This window comes from Pseudopipra pipra, chromosome 17 (genome assembly GCF_036250125.1).
Source record: "Pseudopipra pipra isolate bDixPip1 chromosome 17, bDixPip1.hap1, whole genome shotgun sequence".
Lineage (NCBI taxonomy): Eukaryota > Metazoa > Chordata > Aves > Passeriformes > Pipridae > Pseudopipra > Pseudopipra pipra.
This window is the reverse complement of record NC_087565.1, coordinates 13,000,630-13,024,509: the sequence shown is the minus strand read 5'-3', so window position 1 is coordinate 13,024,509 and position 23,880 is coordinate 13,000,630. Positions and strand designations below refer to the sequence as shown.

The following is a 23,880-nucleotide window of genomic DNA, read 5'->3' as shown; positions in this document are numbered from 1 at the left end:
CCACCAGGAGAGCCTGGATATAGCGCCAACAACAAGGAAATCACAAACTGGAGCAGGTGGAACAACGGGTTGCTGCATCCCACAGAGCTTCCCACACCTCCTGCCATCACTTACGTGATCGAGATGCTTCCACTCGTCGGCCCATTCCCTCTCTGTTAAGCGGTGATCCACCAGCTCGTCCTGGTACCCTCCATTCAAACCTGCAACAAGCCACAGCCAGAGAGGGATTAGATGGACCAACTGTTTGCAGTGCTCCAAGGGACAATAAAAGAGCTCTACTTCCAGCTCCATACAGCTGGGATCTTAAAACACATCTCAGGGCGGTGGCTCTACAGGGGCAATTCCATGCTGGTGCTTTTTCATCCCTGTCTGTGTCACTGTCTGGAAAGTGCTACAATCCACTTGTGGCTCTGGCTCTGACCTGCCTGTGGAGCTGGTTCCTTTGTTATAAACAAGAGAGCTCAGAGCTTGTGATTCAGGCTGTCCTGTTGGAAAAACAGCATGCACCTCCCACACATCTAAGGGAGAAACGGGGCAGGGGGTCAGGCCCTGCTCTCCTGATCTTGGAAACGTCACTTTTACTTCCCTGCCCTACTGGGTTGGCTACACTCAACTCATACACCAGATCCTTCCTCCTCATCCTCAGTGGCTCTAGTCTTCACACATATACAGGGAAATACAAACTTTCAATCTTCCTGTTTTTAACTTTCCATGGTGAGTTGTTCCCTCTGAATTCCCTGCAAAAACTCTGCTGAGGACGTGCCCAGCACTACACAGCTTTGGGTGGCCGAGCGGGGACTGACACCAGAGCTCAACAAAGAGCCCTCCAGTCTCTCTCACCAAGCCCTCCGTGCCTGTCCCGGATCTCTCTGTGCTCCAACATCTTGCTGGGGTCCCTGTAGAGGTGGGAGGTGGCGATATCTTCCAAGGTGTAGTGCTGGAGGGGTGGCGGGGTGGGGTGGAACTGCCCGCTGGGGTTCATCAGGGGGATGGTGAGGGCAGGGCTGTGCCGGGGCGCGGGGCTGATGGTGCACACCCTCTTGGCCGGGGGCTCTGTCGGCAGTGGTTCCCTCTCAAAGCTGCTGTCTTCCCTCCTGCAACCACATCAGCACGGACAGGCCTTCATTAGCATCCCACAAACGCACTCAGAAAGGGAAAGACGCAGTTTTTGAATCAGCAGAGTCTGGGTGATGATTTTACCAGGGGGTTAATGCAGGGAGCTCAAACAAACACACTCAATTTGTGAAGCGACGCACAGAGTGACCCTGTCAGAGGAAAGGCTCAGGATGCCCGAGTGTTGTGATTCATCTTTCTGAGCATGACCAAATTAAAATTTCACAGTTTTTATGAATTTGAGGCATGCTCCACATAATTACATAACAACTTTTATCTTGGAATAAAAAGTGGTGAAAATGAACCACATCCTTCTCCCAGCCCTGCCAGTGCCTCCATTTACTGCTGGGGTGGTGGAAAACCGCTCAGCTCTCCAGCTCTGGCTTTTCAATGCTACCCGAAAGTCCCTCTGGGACAGAACCTGCCTGAAAGAGGAACACAACCTGAATTCACAGTGCAGGAGCAGCAGCCATTGGTGTCTTTTTACAGCCAGAATAGTTGTTGGGAGTGATAAGACCTTGGATGCTGCTTGAAAATGAAAACCACGACTTCAACGACTTAGAGAATGACAACAGCTGTTTTTACCTGTCTGGACTGTGCCTCTTCCCATTGCCGTTCACCTCGATGAGCAGCTCGGAGGAGTCGGCAGGGGACGTGGTGTTGGTGTTGAGCAGGATGTGCTCGTGCTGTGCCAGGTACTGGGAAGGTGTCTGCTTGGCAGCGCGGGCACAGTGCAGCAGCTCCCGCTGCAGCAGCGGGAGGTTGGCCTGGAAAACAAGCACGGGTCTGGATTACAGAGGGGGCAGGAGTTTCCAGCCGTTCCAGAAGGTTTGCTCTTCTTCATTAATACCTCAGAGCAGTAACGCCTGTGCCCCCCACTCAGGATCCTCCAGCTCCTGGTGTCTGCACAGACAGACTCACCTGTATTTTCCCAGGAACTGAGGATGGTCTGATATCAGTGCACCCAAAACCCAAGTGTCACAGGAATCACTTGGTGCTTCCACCATCTAGTTACCCAGAGAGGTTGTGGACTCCCCATCTCTGAAGGTGATCAAGACCAGGCTGGAAGGAGCTTGGAACAACCTGGTCAGGTGGAAGGTGTCCCTGCCCATGGCAGGGGGTTTGGAACCAGATGAGCTTTAAGGTCGCTTCCAACCCAAACCACACTGTGATTCTGCAATCTGCACACCCCAGACATGCTCCATGTGCCAGCACTTCAAATATTCTAGATCTGAGCTGCCACATGGAGCTTGGTTTGTCTCCTTTATCCCCAGCACACAAGCAGACATAAGTGGCACACGTTCCAGCTTGCCACGAGCCAGTCCCACATGGCCACCGCCGCGGTCTGTGCAGTCTGTCTTGGACCTTAACAAAACCACTGTGGTGCTTGCAAGGAGAGCTTTCCCAGCAATGTCACGCTGCCAAGCAGCACAGGCTGGCACACGGAGCACCAGCAAGCCCCAGCAGCTCCCTGTCACCTTCAGAAAGGGGATCACAAACGGCCGCAGGGGGAAGTTCGTCGCCTCTTGCAGCTTGCAGTGAAACTCCTCAATTGTCACCGTCGAGTTCTGAGAAAAGAAATTAAGAGATGAAATGACAATTTGTTCTTATTTTTAGACATACGGGAAACAGCTCCAAAGGAACAGAACCGGGAGGGTGATTGCATCTGCCACGACGGGGCTGGCAATGTTTGCATCGGATCCTGCCGAGCGCGGCCAAAAAGGCTCAGGCCAGCGGAGCAGGAACACTGCACCCGGAGAAGGGTGGGTGGGAACTGCCTGGCCCAGCATCCTCCCAGCTCTGGGGCTGGGACGTAGAGGCTGGCTCTGGGAGGCAGCACAACCCAGCTGGCATCTCCTGCACGCTGGCCCAGTGGCCTGGGGCAGGCTGCAGGGAGCCAGTGATCCCAGCTGCTCAGAGCTGCACACTCTCCTTCCTTCCAGCTCTCCTCCTCTAACCTAAGGACCATCCATGAAGTCTCCATCAGCTCACCATGATCCTCCCCTGGCACAGCCCTGCACCCCCTGGGGCTGTTCAGGCTGGGGGCTCCCTGGGACAAGCAGCATTTAGTAACCTGCTTGTACAAAGGTCATCCCTGCAGCAATTACCACAGTCCAGGATGGACCTGGACAGCTTATTATTTCCTCTCCAATAGGGTAAGCTAAGATACTACCCATGGAATTATCTATTCTATATAAATGAGCAGCAGCTCAAGCACTGAGAATGCTCCTGAGGACATGGACAGACCCACATTTGCAGCCCATTCCAACCTTGGAAGCAGAAATGCTCCAGGCTGCTGCAGTCTAGTGACCTTCACTGCATGCTGAGCCTCAAAAGAAATGTGCCAAAAAGCAGAGATCAGCTCAGGAGCCCCACTGGGTGCCCCATGGGACTGAAGCTGGCCAGGCTGTGTGGTGCTGGGCTCCAGGGCCTCAGTCCAAGGTCACAGAATCCTAGAATAGTTCGGGTTGGAAGTGACCTCAAAGCTCATCTCGTTCCAACCCCCTGCCATGGGCAGGGACACCTTCCACTAGCCCAGGTTGCTCCAAGCCCCGTCCAACCTGGCCTTGGACACTTCCAGGGATGGAGCAGCCACAGTTTCTCTGGGCAACCTGTGCCAGGGCCTCACCACCCTCACAGGGAAGAATTTCTTCCTAATATCCAATCTAAACCTACTCTCAGTTTAAAGCTATTCCTCCCTTGTCCTATCACTCCACACCCTTGTAAAGCACGTAGAGCATAATGTCTAACACACTGCACAGCACTTCTCTCAGTCTGTATAACTGCAAATACTGGGTACAACTCCACAGCTACACCCATTCATTTGGGTTGGAAGGGTGTTCTCATGGCAGGGGGTTGGAATGAGATGATCTTTAAGGTCCCTTCCAAGCCAAACCATTCTGTGATTCTATGATTTACAGAAAAGCTTTGTGCAAATCCTTCCAGGTTTCCTCAAGACTAGCTGCACACGAGGATCACATCAAAGCCACTGGACAAACAGCTTTTTGAAACCCACTAGAGATAAGAAAAAAGAAGTCAGCAAGTTTCCCAGAAAGCACAAACATGACAGTCTTGCTCAGCCCCCAGCTCTGCTTGCAAAGACACAGAGAACATTGTGGGATGGGGGCACGTGCTGGCTGCTGAGATCCCATGGCCAAAGTGCTCTGGGAAAATCCAGGCAGCCTGGGCTGGTGCAAGACTTACCACCAGTGCCAGGACGAGGGTCCGGACCTTCTCCCCGATCTCCGGTGAGATGTCGTTGCCAAACTGCTGCAGGGTGGTGAGGAAGCGCTTCAGCTTGCTGAGCTGCCGGGCACCACACGTGGCTGGGAGCTGCTGGTTGGTCAGCGAGGAGGAGGACGAGGAGGAAGGGCCGTTGCTGAACCTCTGGGGCGGGGATGGTGCTCCATTCAGCGTCGGGGGGGAATGGTTGATTCCGTTGGGCACTGCAAACGGGAGAAGGAAGCAACACTGAGCATCAGGTGGGCACATCCCTGTGCTCTGGTGCTTTCCACTCAGGATGGCAGCTCAGGTGCCTCCACCTCACCCCAAGGGGCGCTGACAGATCCTGCCCCAGCAGTGCCTGCCACCCGTCCCCAGGGATTTACAGGGAATTTTGCAAACGTTGTTGTTTTTAACAACCTGGTCCCATCTGCAGCTTTGCCTCCTGTAAGTGGTGAGCACGTCAAAACAGACTGAAGGGCTGGAAGTCTGGGAACTCAGCAAGGGATTAGAATAAACTGTTGACATCCCTGGGCTGTGGTTGTGCAATCCTGAGTCCTGTCTGATGAGCAGCTGTGCACCAGGGCCCCAACTTGGTATAAACCCAGGATTTCAGAGGTGAAAAGCACATCACTGGAAATATAGCTGTTGCTGATCCACTGGGTTATCCTTAAAAGCCCAGCCCTGAATCCCTTATGGATGTATGTGCTGACAGAGAGGCCACAAGCTGTAAAAACCATTGCAAGAGAAGCCCTGATGCCACCCAGCAGCATTGCCTTTGGCCCGTGGGAGGAGCAGCAATTTGGAAAAAAAAAAAAAACAACAAAAAAAATCAAGCCAAAACTTCCACTGCAGCTTCACGAGGATCATATCAAATCGTGCTGAACCCAGTGAGGGGTTTTTCAGAGAAGACAGGAGGCACTGGAACAGTTAAACCACTCTGGGGCACACCAGGGCCGGAGGCTGGAAAGGCTGCACACACCTGGACCTTAGTGGTGAGCACAGGAGGGAAACTTAACCAGAGTCAGTTAAGATGCAAGGAAAGATAAGGCTACTGAGACCATCAAAGGTGGTTCCTGCTAACCAAGGGCTGACAGGTTCTTTGGGGGATAACAAAAACGTGGCCTTTCATAGACTGAGAAATGACGAGGTGAAGGTGAAAGCCAGGATTGAGAGGATGGAGGTGCAAAGGCAAAGTGAGCTCATGCCTTTTGTTATGGAGAAAAGCAACCTGGAAAACTGTCCACACTGGCTTCCCCAAAGTGGCAAAGGTACAAGGATGTCAGGGAGTACCCACAGGGTTAGTTAGCATGGAGTACCAGAAAAACCAGAGCTATGTGAAAGGCAAGGTCTCTGACAATTACCCATGAAGACATTTATTTCCCAATAAAAGTGTTATAAACAGGAGGGAAGCCGCCCAGAGAAGCTCCTCTCAAACAGCCAAGGGCTGTGCAGCCCCACGCTCTCCGACAGCCACAACTGAGGCGCTTTCCCCCTTCTCTGTTTCACTTCCTCTTATTCTTTCAGATGAAAACCTGAGGAGAGCAACGGGCTCTATTTATACCCTGGGAGAAGCAGGGGCTGGGCAATCCCTGGGGGCAGCGGGGGACCCTTGGGAGAGGCTGCCAAGGGAGTAGGGGACATTGCCAGCGCGGGGTGATCCCCGGAGCGGAGTGAGCCAGGGCTGTCGTTACACGCAGCCCCCGTAACCGCTCCCCGTCTTTGGGCTCACCCCTCCTGACCCTCTGCCAACGGCGTCACCGCAGGGCAGCTGGCAGTTATCTGATCCTGCACATCACCAGGAGCTGCTCCACCACAGCCCTCACAGCCGGGCTGGGACCTGCCTTTCCAGGTGAGAAGACAGCACTGAAGCGAACGAGGCGGCGTCCCCAGACCAGGGGGATTACTGGTGTGGGGAGAGGAGGATGATAAACTCCTGGACACAAAGTCATCCTCTCGGGCTACACCTAAATTCTGCCTTAGGTCCTCAAAAGTCACGAGGTTTTGCTGCTTCTCCAACTCTTTGTTAGCGATCCACAGGTAGGCAAGGCTTTGTTCCAACATACTCCTCTCACCTGCCCAAGCTGTGGGCTTTGACAGGGCAAGACACACACTCACTGACTCTGACCAAGCCCCTCTGGTGCAACTGAGAAATAAAAAAGCAAGAACGAACTTCACCACAGGTCGCAGCTCTCATCTGTCTTGGAAAGAGGCAATTAAGTCATCTGCAATCAGCAGATTCAGGTTTCTTGGCCCTTAACAGCATGCCAAGCATCCTCATTGGAAAAATTAATTTCTGTCACTTTGCTAATGGTCTTTTTCTGCCTGAGCAAAAGGAGAGCCATTAAAAATCCCTCAGCACATAAAGATGGGGACAATGTGTCTGGCGGGATAACCCAGTGATTAGTGCTGTTGCCAGCATCACGCAGTACATCAGTGTGTGTCCTCCAAGAGGCTGGATTGTAAATCCCCGAATCCCACTGCCAGTGTGGAACTGTGAGATAGCCCAGACGCTGTCATGGACAGCAGAGCAATGCAGAGCCAGCTAGGGAACACTCTGTGCAGGGAAAAAGGGGCAAGAAGGGCCTGGAAAATATGTACACGCCATGTGCAGGGGTCAGATAACTCCACGACCAACAAAGTAAAGCAGCTTTGCTACGAAATGATGCTTTTAAAAAGACATTAAATGGCCTAAATGTTGGCTAAGGGAGGAAAACAGAGGCTGTACAAAAAGGCTGGAGGTTCATCCCATCTGTGGATCACCTCTAAGCAACACCCTGCTAGAAAAAGTGGGTGCAAGGCTGTGCTATGGCTGGGCAGGATCAGGATCGACCGTGGCTTAATAGGAAAGATTACACAGAGAAGATGGAGAAAAGAGAATCTGGAAAGACAGCAAGGAATTTTCAAGGCTGGGAAATTAAAAAAAAAGAAAAACTTTCTAATCTCAGCTGCAGGAATGCTGTCTGCAAAGTGAGATACAGCAGAGTGGGAATTAACTCCCCCAGAAGATAGAGTGAAAAGCCCAGCACTTGGCTTGTTTGAAGCCGACCTGATAAAAGACTTCAATTTCTTAAGGAGTTTATGGTGGAAATCAAAGCTGCACCTGCAAAGAGAAGGACTCAAGGCAGCACCAGGAGCAAGATAGGAGCAGGCAGGGGGGCAGAGGGGGAATACAGACATCCTTCTTCCATTGCAGAACAGCAGGAAAGCCCCAGCCCCACCTTCCTAACAGCAGCAACCCACAGCTAATGCTAACAGCTGAGACACCCCCAGTGAGTGCTCTGAGCACAGCCTTCCCTCCTGGCTAGAGCTAATCCCTGGGAAAAGCACAGCTACTGGGGTCTTACGTGCAGTCGGAGTGAAGGACACGGGCCGGGGCCCGCCGGGGTTCACGGGGGGCAGCGGCGGCATGTTGGGAGGAGAGGACCTGGACTGGATCTTCACTTCCACGGGCGATCCGGGCATCACTGGCACCCTCTTCTCACCAGCAACTGTACCAAGAGAAGGTGGCAAGGCTTAGTGACAGTCAGGGACAGGCATTTCCCCGCCCAGCACACGAGCAGTCGCACGGGTGAGGATAAGAGGCGGGAGGGAAGGCACGCAAGGTTCCCATGAGGTTCCCACACTGCTCCGTGTGGCCCTGAGCTGCTGCAGGGAAGAGGCAGGATACGGTCCCGAGCTGGGACAGGCACCCTGGGTCCATGCTCACGGTGTCCATGCCCACCACTCCAGTCTCCTGACAGCATCTTCTCACCACTCATGCCTGAAGATGCTTCTTCAAAGTATTTCTGCACATTTGCTTCACTTTGCCCCCATTTAAGATCCCCCTGAGACTCCCCAGATGTGCCTACGTGCTCCTCACCAGCACGGAGCCTCTCCAGAGGGATCACAACCTCTCAGAGCCATGCAACAGGTAACCTGGATTTGTGCTGCGCCAGCAAGGGACCAGAATGGGCCTGGGGTTGCAGAGCTGAACTGACATCAGCCATTCACATCCTCTCCCTTGCGTGCAGTCTCTAGGGTCTGACACATCACCTCACACTGTGGCTTCCCTTCCAGCCTCTGAGGGACATCCCAGCTCAGGGGAACAGTGTGACCACACTCCCAGCTCTGGTGGCTGGGATCAGCTTCACAAGACATCCTTGGATGAAAACAAAAAAAAAAGGAGGAAATATGTGTTTAAGCAAGTCTTGGGGTTCTGGGGGACATTTTTTTTTTTGGAGGGGTGTGTTTCGGGGTATTTTTTTTTGTTCTTTAAATCCAGACAACTCAGCAGAAAAAGCCTAAAGATTTCCACAGCACAGCTCCTGTGGGAGCCAACACCATTCCAGGGCTGCTCTGTATCGCACTGCCAGTGTCTCCAGTGTCCCTGATCCCAACAAATCATCCCTCCGAGATCCTGGTCTCCACTCCCTGCTCCTGGAGCTGCCCCTCGCCTCGTTCAATTAGCTCACTAACGAGCTGTGACACCACGGGGTGTTCCCAGCACATCCACCTGCACCCCAGCTCAGGCAGGGAGGGAGGTGCAGACACTCAACTTCCACCTCTCTGGTGATGCACGCTGGGCTCCAGACAGCTACAGTCTGATTTGTAACCCACAGTTATAACCAGTATCTGTCAGTTGTAAGAAATTCAGCTTTCCAGTCCTGGCAGAGCGATTAAATGCTGTATTCCCATAAAGCACTGAATACATGGCAAACTTGTGCGCTGAAACACAACCACAAAACCTGCTACTTCAACTCCCAACAACAAAAACGCTGCTTTGGAGAGCAGAGAAAACACAAACTGGCACCTGAGCCCTCGTGCTGCTGCCTGGGATCTGCTCTGTCAGCCCCCAGCACCTGCTCTGCCACCGAGCTGCCTCATTTATTCTCCTTATGGCAAGTCGTGGGTAATGCCAGAGAGGTAACAAATGAACTTTGTTATTCCTAACGGGTTTTTTTTGTTATTCTTTGCAGGAAGGGGAAGCAGAGATGATACACACTGAAAACCCATGTTTTCCTGGCCCTGTCAGTGCAGGTGGAATAACAGGGGCAGTGGGGCTGGAACTGCTGTAAGAGACACATCCCAGAACGTTTGTGTCTTCATTTGTCTAAGCCTGCTTTCAAAAAGAAAGGAAACAATTCTAAGCTTTTCTTTCATGACGTGGGGAGATACTGAAGCCATAGGAAACTACTGCTAACATATAACCCCCATATTAATGCCATATTGCAAACCACTATTCATATACATTTGGCCCAACTTTCATACAATTGAACCCTTAAGTGCAGACCCTTCCTGTCATTCCTGTGCATGAATATGATGTTCCAATGAACAACCATGTTGCTAAATGACCTATATTTTTCAATCAAAACAGCACTAATTGTGCCTATCCAGCACTCAGTGTTAGCTGCCTGATGACCACTCAGGGACCCACTGCCACCCTCCTGCCTCCTCTGATCTTCTTCCCATGAAAACCCCTTTTCCAGGTGTACGTGGCCAACATGATATTGCCATGCCTTAGAGAGAAACAGCACGAAACTAATCCTTAAGTTTTCTCCTCCTTCCTCCTAAAATGCTCCAAGGGCACATTACAAAAGCAGAACTAATTTGGTTAATTTACGGGGGGGGAATAAATTTCAAAAGGAGTTTACAGCCCAAAAATAAAACCAGCTACTGTGTGAGACACCAAAACCAAAGCCCACAAGAAGCCAACACCTTCTTTTCCAAGCCCACTCCGACAGACAAGAAGCAAACAGGATTGTTAAATTTAAAAGCTTCCTGCTAATGACCTGGGGCATCTATAAATGCAGATAAAAACCATCTTTCTAAAGCTCCCCATTTTTAGCCTAAACACCTCCATTTAATGAGAATCATGTGAGCAAACCAGACTGTGACCAAGGGCTTGAGTCAGCCTTGAGTTGACCTGGGGCTAAAAATGAGCCAGGGAGCTGATCCCTGGGGAAACGCTGCCTTCCCGGCCTCATTCTTCCGATTTCACCACTCAGAAATATTTACTGGCTCACCAACAGCAACATTTCAGTGCTGCCTCCAGATGTGCAGGGAGGATGCTGAGATGCTCCTCCAAATGTCTCCAAGTCACTCCACCATGTCACTTAGCTGACTCCTAAAGAGTCAAATGCTGTCACAGATTTTGGATGATGCTCTAAGAAGAATAATTCTTGTCAATGACTGAATACACCAAGTGTCACAGCAGGACACCTGCCCAAACTGGAAACGTTGGGCTGTTTTCCTTCAAAATCTCCTTCCAGACCCCACCTGGGTTAGAAACACTCACAATGCTGTCGCCACTTTCCAAGCAGTGCCTGCAGGAGCAGATCCAACCTGTTTATGGCACAATACTTTTGCTGTCGAGCTGCCAAACGCCAAAGCTTTGCAGTGACAGGTGCTCAGCTTTGCACCAGGCCCTGCCCAGGTTAACCAGGGAAAGGGGCAGCAGTGACACGGCCACCCAGGCGGGTGGGAGAGCTGCCTTCCCAGCCTGGAACGCTGGAGATTCACACGGGAAGGCGATTCAACTGGAGTAAAACAAAACCCGATCGCGACGGTGCTGTTTTAGTCTTGGCTTGATGCAAGAATTCCGTCTTCTCCAAATGGTGGTGGAGCTGCAGAGCAGATTTCACAGCGCCGAGTTCCAGATTTCAGATGCTCGAGCTGCCAGCTGGGCACGGACAGCTGCAGGCACAGCCCCCTCTGTGCTCCTGCCCTATATACTCGTGTGTCCCATTTAAGGAGCCCAGGTGTGCAAGGGACTAGAAAGCCCCAGAGCTCTGACTACACCTGGAAGCCTTCCCCCCCCCGTGACACGCTGCAAAGCCCCTGTTTCATGTGCCCCCACGCCACCCTGTTTCCTTCCCTGCTCCAGTTCTCCTCCCGGCGTAACAAAACTAAAAAGGAACATATGTCGAGATTAAGTTCAGCCGATGGTTTTCCTTTCTGGAGAGGAGAAAGAGCAACGGGAGACAACAGGACAAGATGCCAGGAGAAAACCTGGGGTCTTGACTGACCCTCAGGGAAGTCCCACTCCTGCAGTCCAAGGGACTAAGGCTCCAGCTCTCCAACACCAGAGCACATTTCAGAGGGGGCAGTTTCAACATGCACTTGAGACAGATTTCATTCTATTTATCTTCTTCAAGAACTTTACCACCTATGGTGTTTAGCACAAAGAGAGTGTTGCTGTGACAGGTAACCTATGACAAACAGCCAGCATTTGCTTGCACTGTAAACTCTATAAAGAAGCTGCTTTATTAATCTCTTCATGCCTGTGGGTTTGAGAAAACGGAAAAGGCACAAGAAAATAAACAGTGATAAGTTAGGGAGTATCTCAAGTACACTGGAATTCAAATTAATCCTTTAATTCCTTTGGCAGTTAAAGAATAGACTAAGCCATGAAAAAGCAACAAAAACACTGCATGAGGAGAACTGGATGTTACCTTCCCTCAAAAAGCAAGATAACCAGAAAAGAGCGATAGGAATAACCCTGGGGGCAGACGGACACAAATGGTCTCCTCCCCATTCTCTTCCCAAAGTTCAAAACACAGTTCCAACAGTCAGCAAGATAACACCAGGGTGTTCCACCCTGCTCAAGAGAAAGCCTTGACCCAGCTCCCATGGCAGAGCTGTGAATTTGCCAAGATCAAGGGAAGAGAGGAAGAGCCACTGCTCCAGTGCAGAAAACATGGGTGCTTTATATCAATTTGCACTGCAGTGTCTGCACAATTTAATCCAGTCACCCCTGCACATGGAGTGTGTACGGGCTTTAAACCCTGCTATCAGCAGTCCAGCCTTTCCTCCTCCCCCTGGGACAGGGATTTAAAGCCCGTGGCTGGGTGTCTGGAGTGCTTGTACAGCAGGAATACTGACATCTTCAAGCCATTCCTGATGCAGGGGTAGGATTCCCCTTGGTTCCCTGGCACCAGAGTTAAGGAAGAAGGAGGAACCTGCCTGCCCTGGGAGCAGTTTTGTAGCTCCTGTTTATAAATAAGCTGCACAGAGTCAGAAATGCATCTCACCAATCCATCTGCTGGACTAGAGCACTCCTGGCTTTTTGCAGAAGTCAAAACATGAAACATCTTGGAAGAAATAAGAGAAAACCACGAGACAGTCCTGCAACTATGCCCAGGTAAGGTTTGCTTTTCCTTTTGGCAACTTCAGAACAGACAGCAGGCTCAAAATCAGACCTCGTCAAAGCTCTGACCACTAAGTGGTCATATTTGAAAACCTGTAAATTGACAAAGTTTTGGGTTTGGCTGATTTTTTTGAGGGAAAGCCTGTGTACAAGAGTCTGCCCAGTAGTTCAGAGTCTCAGGAGCAAAAGCATGCAACGGTTTCAGACAGAAAGAAGAGGTTTAATCCGAGCAGATGTTTTTGCCTTTCATCTAGAACAGGCAGAATATGCTCATAACCTAAAATGCCACTCCTCACCTCAAAAAATTAGAAGCCCCAAATTCATACCTGTCTCTTGAGAGCAAGGGACTGGAGAACTGTCCCAGTAAGAGCAACCAAGGTTAAATCCAGCAGCAGAAATCCTCTGGTCACCCATGAGTCAGGTCTGAGCTTGTTCTGGAGCCAAGGGACAGACAGAATCCTACAAGGACAATTCAGCCCGTCCCAAGACATTCATCAAAACAAGGGAGATAAGCCATGCTCCAGCCACACCTCTCTTTCCACCGGCCCTACCACCTCAGATGACCACTTGGACTAGAGGCATGAATTATACATCACCTACACGTCAGCAAGATGGACATTTTCTAGCAACAGCCCCTGGAACCAGAGGCTTCTTTCCCCTACTGTTCACGTGGATCAGACTCCCTGGTTTATGACAAAGCAACGCCAAGCTTGGCTAAATGGACAGGGAGGAAAGAGGGAAACCAAGGAAGGACAGAGCTCAGTGGTTGGCAGGACCCTGCCTATATCCTAGGACAGCTCTTTGCACATGGCAGGGGGGGCTGGACTGGATGACCTTTAAAGGTCCCTTCTGACCCAAACTGCGATTCCATAACCAGCTCAACAGATCCCCTGGAGAAAAGCCAGGGAAAGGGCCCCAAGGCACCCACCACAGCCCCAACATGTCCCCCCCGAGAAGGACGGGCTGCAGTTGGCTCCTCACAGGGCTCCCTGTTGATAGTCTGAATGCAAACGAGAGGCAGCATCAGTGTAACCTGACCTGATAATGTAAATAGGGTGAAATGAAATATGGTTCGCCACCTCCCCAGCTTTGGCGAATGTTTATTTTGAATAACATGCTTATCTGCTCCAACTGCTCACCATCTGTTTTCAGTCTCCACCAAGCTAATATTTTTCACATTTAGGAACTGAGAAATGGGAAGAATTACATTTAAATTTTATTAACATCTTTCCTACGCTCCAAGGTTGCCTTTCCCTCCCCTTGACGGCTCTAAGCCATCTGTAGAGCACCTTTGCAGTTCTCCAAGGCATGCAGATGAGAGGTGATCTACATGCAAAGCAAGGGTATCATTACTCAGGCTTCCAGAAGATGCCATTTACTGCTTCTCCACTGCAGTCCCTCCCTCACCTGCTTCCAGACAGCTTCCCCAGAGCCCAAACTGAAACCACACCGTCAAGGAAAGAGCCAATATTTTATCTTTTTGCAGCATCACCACATCAAAAAGTGATGGAGGGGGAAGACTGAAGATAAGCATCAGCAACAAGGCAGCCAATACAGCAGCCTTAGGAAAAAAAAAGGATGATTGGGTCCATCCCAATTTGGAAGAGAGTGAGACACCGGGAGGTTTGCAGTCAAGATGACATTTCTATACAAATATTGACATTTATTTGCATGTAGGGGGGTTTATACAGGTTTCCCCTTGCTCCAGTCAATAAATGATAATTTACAACCAGAAATGGGATAAAGTTGCATAAACAGGTCACCGGCAAGGGCTGGTCCAACAAGGTCCTTCTCCATCCTTCTCCCTCCACACTGAGCTGGCCAAGATGATACTACAGCATCTGTTGCAGTGGGTAACTTACGTTAACTGTGCTGATACTTCCTCCCCCAAATGTGATCAGACTATTTTTAGCCTGTTCAGCTTGGGTTTGTAGCACATCTCGGCTCCTGAGCTGTAAGATGCTGTGGGAGTGGAGAGGGCTCGGCACCTCGCAGGAGAGCCCTGCATCACACAGGAGGGAGCTGCTGAGCCTGGGAGAGGCATTTTATAAATCAAAAATAAACGCTTGTATCTCCATTGCCATCTAGTCCTCTCCCACACACAGCTGTTTCACTTTAAATCTCAATTCAACGTGAAACTCAGATAGAAGAACTTGAAAGAGCAAAGTATGTTATCGTTCACAACCAGTCCAGAAAGCAGTTAATAAGGGAAATAAGATTAATAATTTATTCCTGAAGGCAGACTGCAGATCTTTATCCATCTTGCCCTTCAGTGGTTTTTATGAAATCCTATTAACGTGCCTGGCTCTACAAACTCATCAGTAGCACAGGTTGGACTCGGGAGCAGTTCCCACCCAGCCAACACGGATGGAGCCCCAGCTCTGCCTGCACCGTGGCTGTGTTGGGCACATCAGCACAAGCCCACCTGCATGACATTCCTGCCTCCTTAGCTCTGTTTTCCTCTTGTGCCATGGATTTTTACCAGGGCCAGCAGTGCAATCCCGTGGATGCAGGATTCATCCCACAAACTCTCACACCCAACAGCCCCCCGAGCAGGGTGTACATCAAGTGCCCCTATTCTGGTCATCTTGCTTCTACAAGAACACAAACCACCTTGGTGTGGTATCCCCCACTCTCCTGCTCTCTTTTCCAGGAAGGAGCCAGGGAATAGTTACTCAGACCACGAAAGCCACCCTAAAAACCATTCACACACGGTGCAGCAGCCACCTGGGAGCTGTTGCTTCTCTAACCAAAATGCTGCAGCCATTCCCTTCCCGCACCACTAGCATCCATCCAAAGAAGTTTTGGGGACCCCAGTTCATCCCTTGATGTCCATGGCAGCAGCTTTTGCTCATCACTGTCTCAAAGGGATGCAGTGAGCTCTGCCAGGGAGCCTGTGATGGATGCCCCAGGGCACAGAACCCTCCTCATCCTCACCAACTGCTTGCTCTGCCCCCATCAGGGACAGCCACCCTGAAGGGAGGGATATACTCCTGGAATACAGCCCAGCAGAATATATTCCTAGAAACCAAAGCCTACAACGTGGCCAGCCTTGCAATTTTAAGATGGGAAGCATTTTGGGGATTGAGGGGAGTGATCCTCCCTCCCCAAACCACCCCTCAGGCTGCTCAGCCCCCTTTGGCCGGGATTTTAACCCAGGACAAGGCAGTTATTCAGCAAAGCCAGAGATGCTAACTGATTCATTTGCCTGGTTACTGCTGAAGTATTTTTGGTATTTTTTCATTAATTCATTGTTCCATTCAATGTTGTTTTGGGTTTTTTTTAAATCACCCACTCCTGTAACAATATTAAGAAATATTTACTCCTCCACACTATTTACTTTTCGGGTTAAAGCGCTCTGAATGAAAAACGAAAGCAGTCGCAGATATCAAACAGGCAATTATCACAATCACGGGGAAAAATTAGCTCTTAAAAAGTCTCAGCCTGCTGCACTGCTCTCCAAAAGCCTCCAACTCCGAGCGAAGGCGACGGTGGCGGGAGCAAACTTTCCAGATGGGAACATCTGTGTCTCATTTGCCGCAGGGAAGAAAACACCAGGAAGATAAATGGCTCCCGAGTCCGGCGGAGCCCAGACACAACACGTACAAAGGGATACCATTGAGAAAGACTTGGAGCAGCAGTCTGGTATCAAAGATTATTTTTTTTTTTTATTTAATGGTTATTTTGTGGGGCTCCTACATATGGAGAAACGATAAGTCAGGGCAAAAAAAAAAGAAAAAAAAGAGTTTGAGTTTCTCTTAACAGTAAATTCTGTCCGTGGTGAAAGCAAGAATTGAGTTAATCGTGCTTATATGAATTAAAAGCGAAATAAAATGAAAGCAGCGCAGCACTTTTACAGTCTCAGCTACTTTTTAGATAGGAAAAGTCATTTAAAAAGTTGGCTTTAAGGGGTTACCCCTAAAAGGTTGGAAATTGCTCCCTGTGCAGAGCAGGAAGGCCATGCATGGGGCCATTTGCCCCTCTAGGGTCCAGAGAGTGAACACCAAGTTTACACCAGAGAGTAAGAAGTGATCCAACAAGTGGGAAACACGTAGCAGAATGACCAAGCCTCCCCTGGCAATGCCAGCACCAAACTTACTGACATTCCTTAAACTCTGTCACGGTTTAGGGACCACGTTCCCAAAGGTGGGCAGGCATACAACCCACAGGCTATATAGAACAACTGAGCACTGTAATTTTGGGAGTGGAAATCTGCTTTCCATCCTGCCTAGGCTAAACACCGTAGAGTAAATAAGGCTGGAACTTTTGTACCTGTAAAATTTTGGGAGGTCCAAAAGAGGGAAAACAAGCTTTAACTTGTAGAAAGCATTTTCCACCTTAACAGAGGCTTCGAGACAGCCTTCAGGACATGATTTTATCTAGCCCTCATAAATCCTTTTAAAACTTGGATTGCTGGCCATTTAACAAGCAGCTCCACCCTTCTCCTGCTCTCCAGATGAAACACATTCCCACTGGGCTCCATTTTGTTCCCTCTCTCTTCAACCCAGCAGTACCAGCAAAGCGGTGGTAGAGCCCGGGGAGCTGTGGTTAATTGGCATCCTCTAATTACTAATTAGCTCCAAGGGGCTCCCCACAGCTCAGAATGGTAATAGGAATGCATCCACTCACTTAAAGGGGCTTTGGAAATGCGGAGCTGCTGGCCAGGCTCCTAGGAATGACCCAGGAAACCCAGGACACCACCACAGCTCCCCATGGAGGAGCCAACATGGGGCCACCAGCACTGCAGCCCTGGCTGGGCTTCTCTGGTCACAGGAGAGGTTCTGGAGGAGCCTTGGGGAGGCTACAGGGTTGTCTCACCCAAGGGAAGCATTCCCAGAGGAATCTGGCTGCTGTGCAGCTTCTCCTGCACAAGTCTCTCGTACGGATGCTGCAGTTAGAGGTGCACGAGTGTCGCTGAAAGTGTCGGAACGGCCAAAGCGACACGAAAAAAGGTTCCAGCAAAGTTTATTCCAAGAAAGAAGCAGGGACAGCCGGGGCTGCTGCGCAGCCCCTTAAGTACAGTTTTTGAACACACGTAATGCACACGGATAGGACAGTTCAAACTTTCACACCAGAATTCTTACAGCTAATAGGTGCATTTTCTAAACTCTACTTTCTCACAACAACTTTGCTCTTTCTCAAAACAGCCCAGTTCTTTCCCACAACAGTCCCGAGCACCTGCTCTTATTTTTCTCTCATGTTGATGTTCTTCCCAACTACTCTCATTCAAAACAGGTCCTTGTTCTCATGAGACAGTGCTCCTGTTCTCATGAGACAGTATTCTCTGTTCCCACAGGACAGCTTCTTCAGGATGCATCAGTATGTTGTCAGGATCAGGGCCTCCATTTTCAGTCCTCTCTTTCAGTCCATCTCAGGGGTATACTTTGATCTGGTCAACATCTATTGCTTCGTCAGTATGTGCCAAGGTGCTGACAGACCCACTGTCACCCGTGACACACGAGCAGCGCTTGCTGCTTCAAATCCACCAGCAGGACCTTGGCAGAAGAGATTTAAGCCACAAATTCCTCTCACCACCACCCCACTAACTCCATCTGAGAGCCTGGGACCCCGAGCCTCCTCACTGCCTTACTTTATCCTTTCACAGAAGAGTTGAGTGAAGGGCAGTCTGCAAAGGGCACATTCCAGCAGGAGCAGCGCTGCAGCATCGCTGGAGCTGCACACGCAGCGAGGCCACAGCTCCAACACTGCAGCACTGCCCTCCTCCAAAACACCCAGGTGAGCACTGCAGGCCCAGCATTCCCATGGCTTCCCTGGGACACACCCTGTCCAGGGGATTTTTGCTGGGTCCTGCTGTGAGCCTGGTGCAGCCCTGGGAGCTGGGGAAAACCAGCAGTGATGGTTTGTTCTGAGACACCGAGCGAGCCCACCCTTCTTTTTCACCACCTGGTGTTCTACATCCCAGCTCTTCGTTTCAGTAGGAAAAGTAAAGTTGTGGAAGAGGAGGAAACTTTCAGAAGATGCTGAGAAAGATGCCGATTCTGGATCAGCGCTGTGAGCTCCTTTCCTTCAAGGCTTCCCACCAGCATCCTACTCTGCTCACTGCAGGATGAATCCCTCTCCAGGGGCAACCACTTCAGGAGTTGGAGAGAAAAGCATCACATCAAGCAGAGTCCATTGCACCTCCTAATGCATTTTTAACCCCAAGCACCTGAGGATGTTGTGATGCCCGTGCTGCAGTGCCAGGAGAGCTCAGACCCCAACCCCACACTCCTGGGACTTTGGGTCCTGTCCACCCCTGCCCCTCTGCTCCCTTTTTGCTGCTGGGAATCCGTTTGGCCACACACAGCACCAGTTCCTACAGGGATATGTAAGGGTTGTCTGTCTGTACAGAAGCTCCCACAGATTGTTAGGAGGACAGCAAGGTTTACTCAGGTTTTGTGTCATCAGAGAAGCTAGAAATCCTTCAGCCACAGGAGCAAGAGGAAAACACAAGTCTCCTTCAGCAGAGACAGCCCTTGTCTGTGCAAGCTTGTTCTTTTCCCTGGGTATCCTTGAGTTCAGACTGGACCTTCACAGTGATCCTGCCTCACCTGCCTCGCTGGGAGCAACAAACATGGATATTGTCCATGACTTGGACAGGTCCTCATTCCCTGCACTGCTCCACCTGACCCAGAGGTGAGCACAGACACACCCCAGGAATCCTACGTAGGGCAGAGCCAGCCCAGAGCACCTCAGAAGTTCAGACAATGCAGGGAAAAGGGGAACAGCCTGAAAATCTTTAAATCTTTTAAAATAAAGGATGATTTCAAACCAACCACAAATTCCCCTTTAAGTTATCCAGTAACTGAATATTAAAAACTTAAAATGTGGTTATTAAAGATGTATAGAGGAGGTTTAAGTCAGAAGCTTTAAAACAACTATTTAAGATACATCCCTCTCATGGTCCTCCATCCTCCAAGCTCTGCTGCTTGATGATTTGGTTCCCACTACCATAAATCAACCTTAAAAACCACCACTGACCTTGAAAAATACCCAGTACTGAGCAAATCTGGATTTCTCAAGAGCACTATGAATGCTGCTGAGCACAAGGGGATCTGGAGCTAATGAGAACCAGCAGATCTGGGGTCTGTGGGTGAGGGTATTCAGTGAGCAGAGAGTACTCAAAGTGAGTAATACAGGAACTGGGATAAAAAAAGTCTCTGCATACAAGGCAGACCCAAAGCACCACTACCAGTAACTGTAAATAATGTCAATTAAAAAAAGCAAGGTCATTCCTTAAAGAAGTGAGAAAATCTCAAGACAGAAAACCACATTTAATCCATAACAGCCAGTGTGACCACAGAGAAGCAGAAATAACATCAAGGACACCCAAAACTATTAAAAAAGCCTAAATTAAACTAGAAAAAAAAACCCAAAACTGTTTGTTAAGCACAGAACAGGTACAAGTCCTGACCATCTGGAGAATGAAGCAGTCCAGAAGCTCCCAGGCAGAAGGGACAGTTTAGATGAAAACAATGGTCATTTTTGCAAAAACAAAACAAAAACTAAATCCAACGCAAAACAAACCACTAACCAAGTTCTACCACAATCCCAGTATGAAGCAATCAAGGAAGGATACAGAAAAACATCCCCCCTGGGTCCCTGAAGTCATATCATTTGGTCTCTTTTCCAAATATAAAGCAGAGTCCAACAGGAAGTCTCCCTTCTCTGGATGGAGGCTGCAGAGCAGGAGCTCCCTCACTGCCAGCCAGCTCCAGGGCTGGAGTTCCACCAGACTTTACCCAAAACTGGGCAGTTCATCCAAGAAATCAAGGAGAAACTTGGAAAAGATTTGGAAAGTCCTTTCAGTCTCCATTATTTACAACTTCCCATAAGTGCTAGAGGGGACCCCTGTCCATGTCTGTCAGTGTCTGCAGGGAGGGGACAGAGGATGGACCAGGCTCTGCTTGGGGGGCCCAGCAATGGCACAGGAGGAACGGGCAGGAACTGATGCCCAGGAAGCTCCACCTGGACATGAGGAAGAACCTCTTTGCTGGGCAGTGACTGAGCTCTGAACAGAGACCAGAGAGGGTGTGGGGTCTCCTCACTGGAGATATTCCAGAACCCTCTGGACACAATCCTGTGCCATGTGCTCTGGGGTGACCCTGCTGGAGCAGGGAGGAGGGACCAGATGCCCCAGTGTGGTCCCTTCCAACCTGACCCATTCTGGGATTCTGTGACAAGTGTCCCTCACCCCCCAGCCACAGTGGCTTTCCCACATCAGCCCTGGCACTGTGCTGGCAGTGCTGCACACACCACCACCTGTCTCACTGCCCTGTCAATGCTCCTGAGGCAGCCAAGGCTCACTGATCACTCCCTAACTCCCAACAGCTCTGTGGAGAGCACACTTCATTCACTTGGGCGCTAAGTGCACTCACTGCTGCCCAGCTCACAGTCCCTCCCGATCGATGGCACACACAGGAGCCCTGCCAAGACGACAATTCTGCCTCTTAAAAACGCTCCTCACGCCACCACACAAATTGCTCTTCCTCTTCTCTCCAAACCTGGCCCGCATGTGGAAAGTTTTCCACCATCCCACAGGGCTGGAAGCACAGGAAGAACACTTTTAGGGGTGGATTTTGGAGGGGTGTAGGAGCCCGATGATGCAGATGGGCCTCTACACACCTGTAGCACCACAGGCCAGCACAGACAGGACAGATGTTAAAGCTCACTGCTTAGAATCACCAGTTTGGGCTGGAAGGGACTTTAAAGCTCATCTCATTCCACCCCCCTGTCATGGGCAGGGACACCTTCCACTAGCCCAGGTTGCTCTGAGCCCTGTCCAACCTGGCCTTGGACACTTCCAGGGATGGGGCAGCCACAGCTTCTTGGTCTGTTCAGTGAACAACCCCAGCAGAGATGGACACACAGCAGCAATTGTCTCTGCTGTGCCTCCCTCCCCTCCCTCCTGTGGGCAGTGGAGGTGGAGATTTTCCATGGATAAGCTCTGGAGATCCAGTGATCCACAGGGACCGCAGAGTGAAGGTTGGCTCAGCTGCTGCTGTGCTTGCTTTCAAACCATCCCACTGCAACACAGCACAGACAAGACTTTTCCAACTCGTCATTCTTAGGGGTGTCCTCAGCTCGTTACCAGTAACTCACATTAACCCGCCCCCCATCAACTGGAGCACAGGGGAAAGACAAAAATGACGTTAACCAAAAAGCTCAACCACCAAAATTGCAAGACCAGGGAACGAAAAACCCCAACAAAGCCCCAAGTTTGTCCGAAACTGCTGTTTTCCTCCTCTGGTCACAGCAAAGCTTGTGACACAGTGCCTATAAATTTCCTCTAATGATGCAGCAGTGAGGCAGAGCCCCATCTGTGCTTGGGCACAGGTGAGACTTTTCACTATCGTGTAAGTGCAGGCTGCCTTCCAATTACACTCACCAGCCCATTAGGCAAATTAGATTTGCATGCGAGAGGATAACTAGAAAAATCAAGAAATAGACCCTGAAGGAAAATACATTTTATAAGCTACATGTCCCTGGGAAGACGTGGACGCTGCGTTTGCTGCTCAGCCCAGGACTGCATTGGATGTTCATGGTGTTCAGGCTTCTCTCAGTGCTGGCATGGGTTTGGGGACAGACTCTCCACCACACAGAACTGAAGCCAGACAAAGACATCTGCGTTCTCTGCATCCCACCTCCCTCAAAAGATGCCCACTTCTGCGGGGCTTTGCACCATTTGCTGGTTCTGCCCTGCAGTTTGCTTGATAAAGAGATTAAAGTATTTCTGGCCCCAGAGAATTTAAATTGATTCCACCTGGGTTTCAATAATATACCACTAAACTACAGAATTATTTCCAGCACCTTAAGCAGGTCCACAGGCACATGATACCCAGTGGTGTGGGATTACACCAGTGTCTCATGTCACTGAGGACATTCATGTGGACTGAACAGTTCTGCTCAGGTTATCCTAAAGAATTAATCTGCCTGCACCCACTTTTTTTTCCTGGTGAGTGTATGCAAAACAGAGACAACCTAGCTCATCTCCTAGAATCCAGATGGCACTTGCAAACCTTGTCTGTGTATCAAATGTTGTTTTTTAGATCAAGTGTCCCTGGTTGACAACACAGAACTTCACGATGCTATCTTTAGAGAGGCTTCTCTGCAAAGAAACACCCTTTGAGCATACGTTACAGGAATATGCTAATGTGGCAGGGTGTTTTCAGAGGACACAAATGGATCTGTTCCTGGGAGCTCAGACACCCCAGAACAAGCTGAGCCTGGTTGAAGATGAAGGGTCACCAAGCCCCTAAAGAAAAGATGCATCAACAAGTTAAAAACCGCAGAGAAAGGTTAAGTTACATCATTGGAGAGGTACAGGGTGAGTTCACAGCAAGTCCACTCACAAGAATGCTGCTTACCAAAAAACCCAGCTAAAGGAGTGAGAGCAGCTCAAAACAGACAGTAAAATCTGACACTTTCCATTCCTTGATTTCTCTTACAGGTTTAGAGATTCTCACCCTATTTCCTGTTCAGTTAAATGCAGGGGTCTGATGATAAACCAATGGTTTTCTTCCTCGAGGTCTTAATTTCCTCCTCCAGATTTCATGTGAAGATAAAAGCAGCACATGCGAAGTAACTTCTTTCTTTAAAAATAGACCAGTAATAAAGAACAAAACTCTACAAAACTTTCAGTTTCACACGTTCCTGAGGTGGTCACATTACCCTCAAAGAAAAAAAAAATCAGTAGTAGTCGCTAGAAAAAATACCACTACCCCCCAAAAACACTCACCCCGAGTTGTTTTCTGTGCTCCTCAAACACAAGAACAAGAATCATTATCTGCATGTGAAAAAGCATGAAAAAAAAAGCCCTGACCTGTGCACACTCCCCACTAAGCAGCAAAATGACATTCCAAAAGCCAGGAAAAGACAAAGAAGGCTGCAGAAACAGGTTATGGCACAGCTCAGCCCCGGGATCAGAAGGTGACACCAACAGCAGTGAGGTGGCAGAAATAACCCCTCGTGCCCGCTGCCGAAAAGAACATTTCAGAACAGTGACATCAGGTAAAGCAGCAGCTTTTGAAAAAAGAAAGTGATCCAGGAGGTAGCTCCTTCCATATTGCAGGCGCTCACAGTAAACACCATATGGCCTGTTAATTTAATTAGGGAGAAGAAACCCCCTAAGTTTGAGATTTGACTTTGAAGGGTCTAAACCAAGTCTGAGGAAAATCGTGCAAGATATTCCATTAGGCTGCCTTGCTACCTTCACCCACCTTCCGACCCGACTGACCTGTGGCTCTCCCCACACTGCACAGCACCCCTAAGAACCAGACCTTTTGAGAAGTGCACAACCTCCACGGCTGCACCTGCACGGATACTTCCCAGGCAGATCTGGGTGGTCCACGCTGGGCAGCCAAGCCAGGAGAGCTCTGTATCAGGAAGGAAGTGTGTGCAGTAAATAAGCCAAGTAC

At 49.9% G+C, this 23,880-nt stretch overlaps 1 protein-coding gene across 4 annotated transcripts in view; it reads right to left on the bottom strand.

Annotated features, from left to right (window-relative positions):
• The window catches only part of CBFA2T2 (CBFA2/RUNX1 partner transcriptional co-repressor 2), a 60,342-nt gene that overhangs the window by 8,087 nt on the left and 28,375 nt on the right, over nucleotides 1-23,880 (bottom strand). For 2 of the 4 annotated variants that reach the window (XM_064674307.1, XM_064674308.1), the window contains exons 2-7: nucleotides 7,683-7,826; nucleotides 4,318-4,559; nucleotides 2,592-2,681; nucleotides 1,699-1,880; nucleotides 841-1,094; nucleotides 115-200 (exon numbers count right to left, since the gene is read on the bottom strand). In XM_064674307.1, the coding sequence (XP_064530377.1) occupies nucleotides 115-200; nucleotides 841-1,094; nucleotides 1,699-1,880; nucleotides 2,592-2,681; nucleotides 4,318-4,559; nucleotides 7,683-7,826 (998 nt within the window). Of the gene's footprint in view, nucleotides 1-114; nucleotides 201-840; nucleotides 1,095-1,698; nucleotides 1,881-2,591; nucleotides 2,682-4,317; nucleotides 4,560-7,682; nucleotides 7,827-12,789; nucleotides 12,915-23,880 lie in introns of those variants that run through there. The other 2 variants (XM_064674306.1, XM_064674305.1) reach the window with 2 other exon arrangements.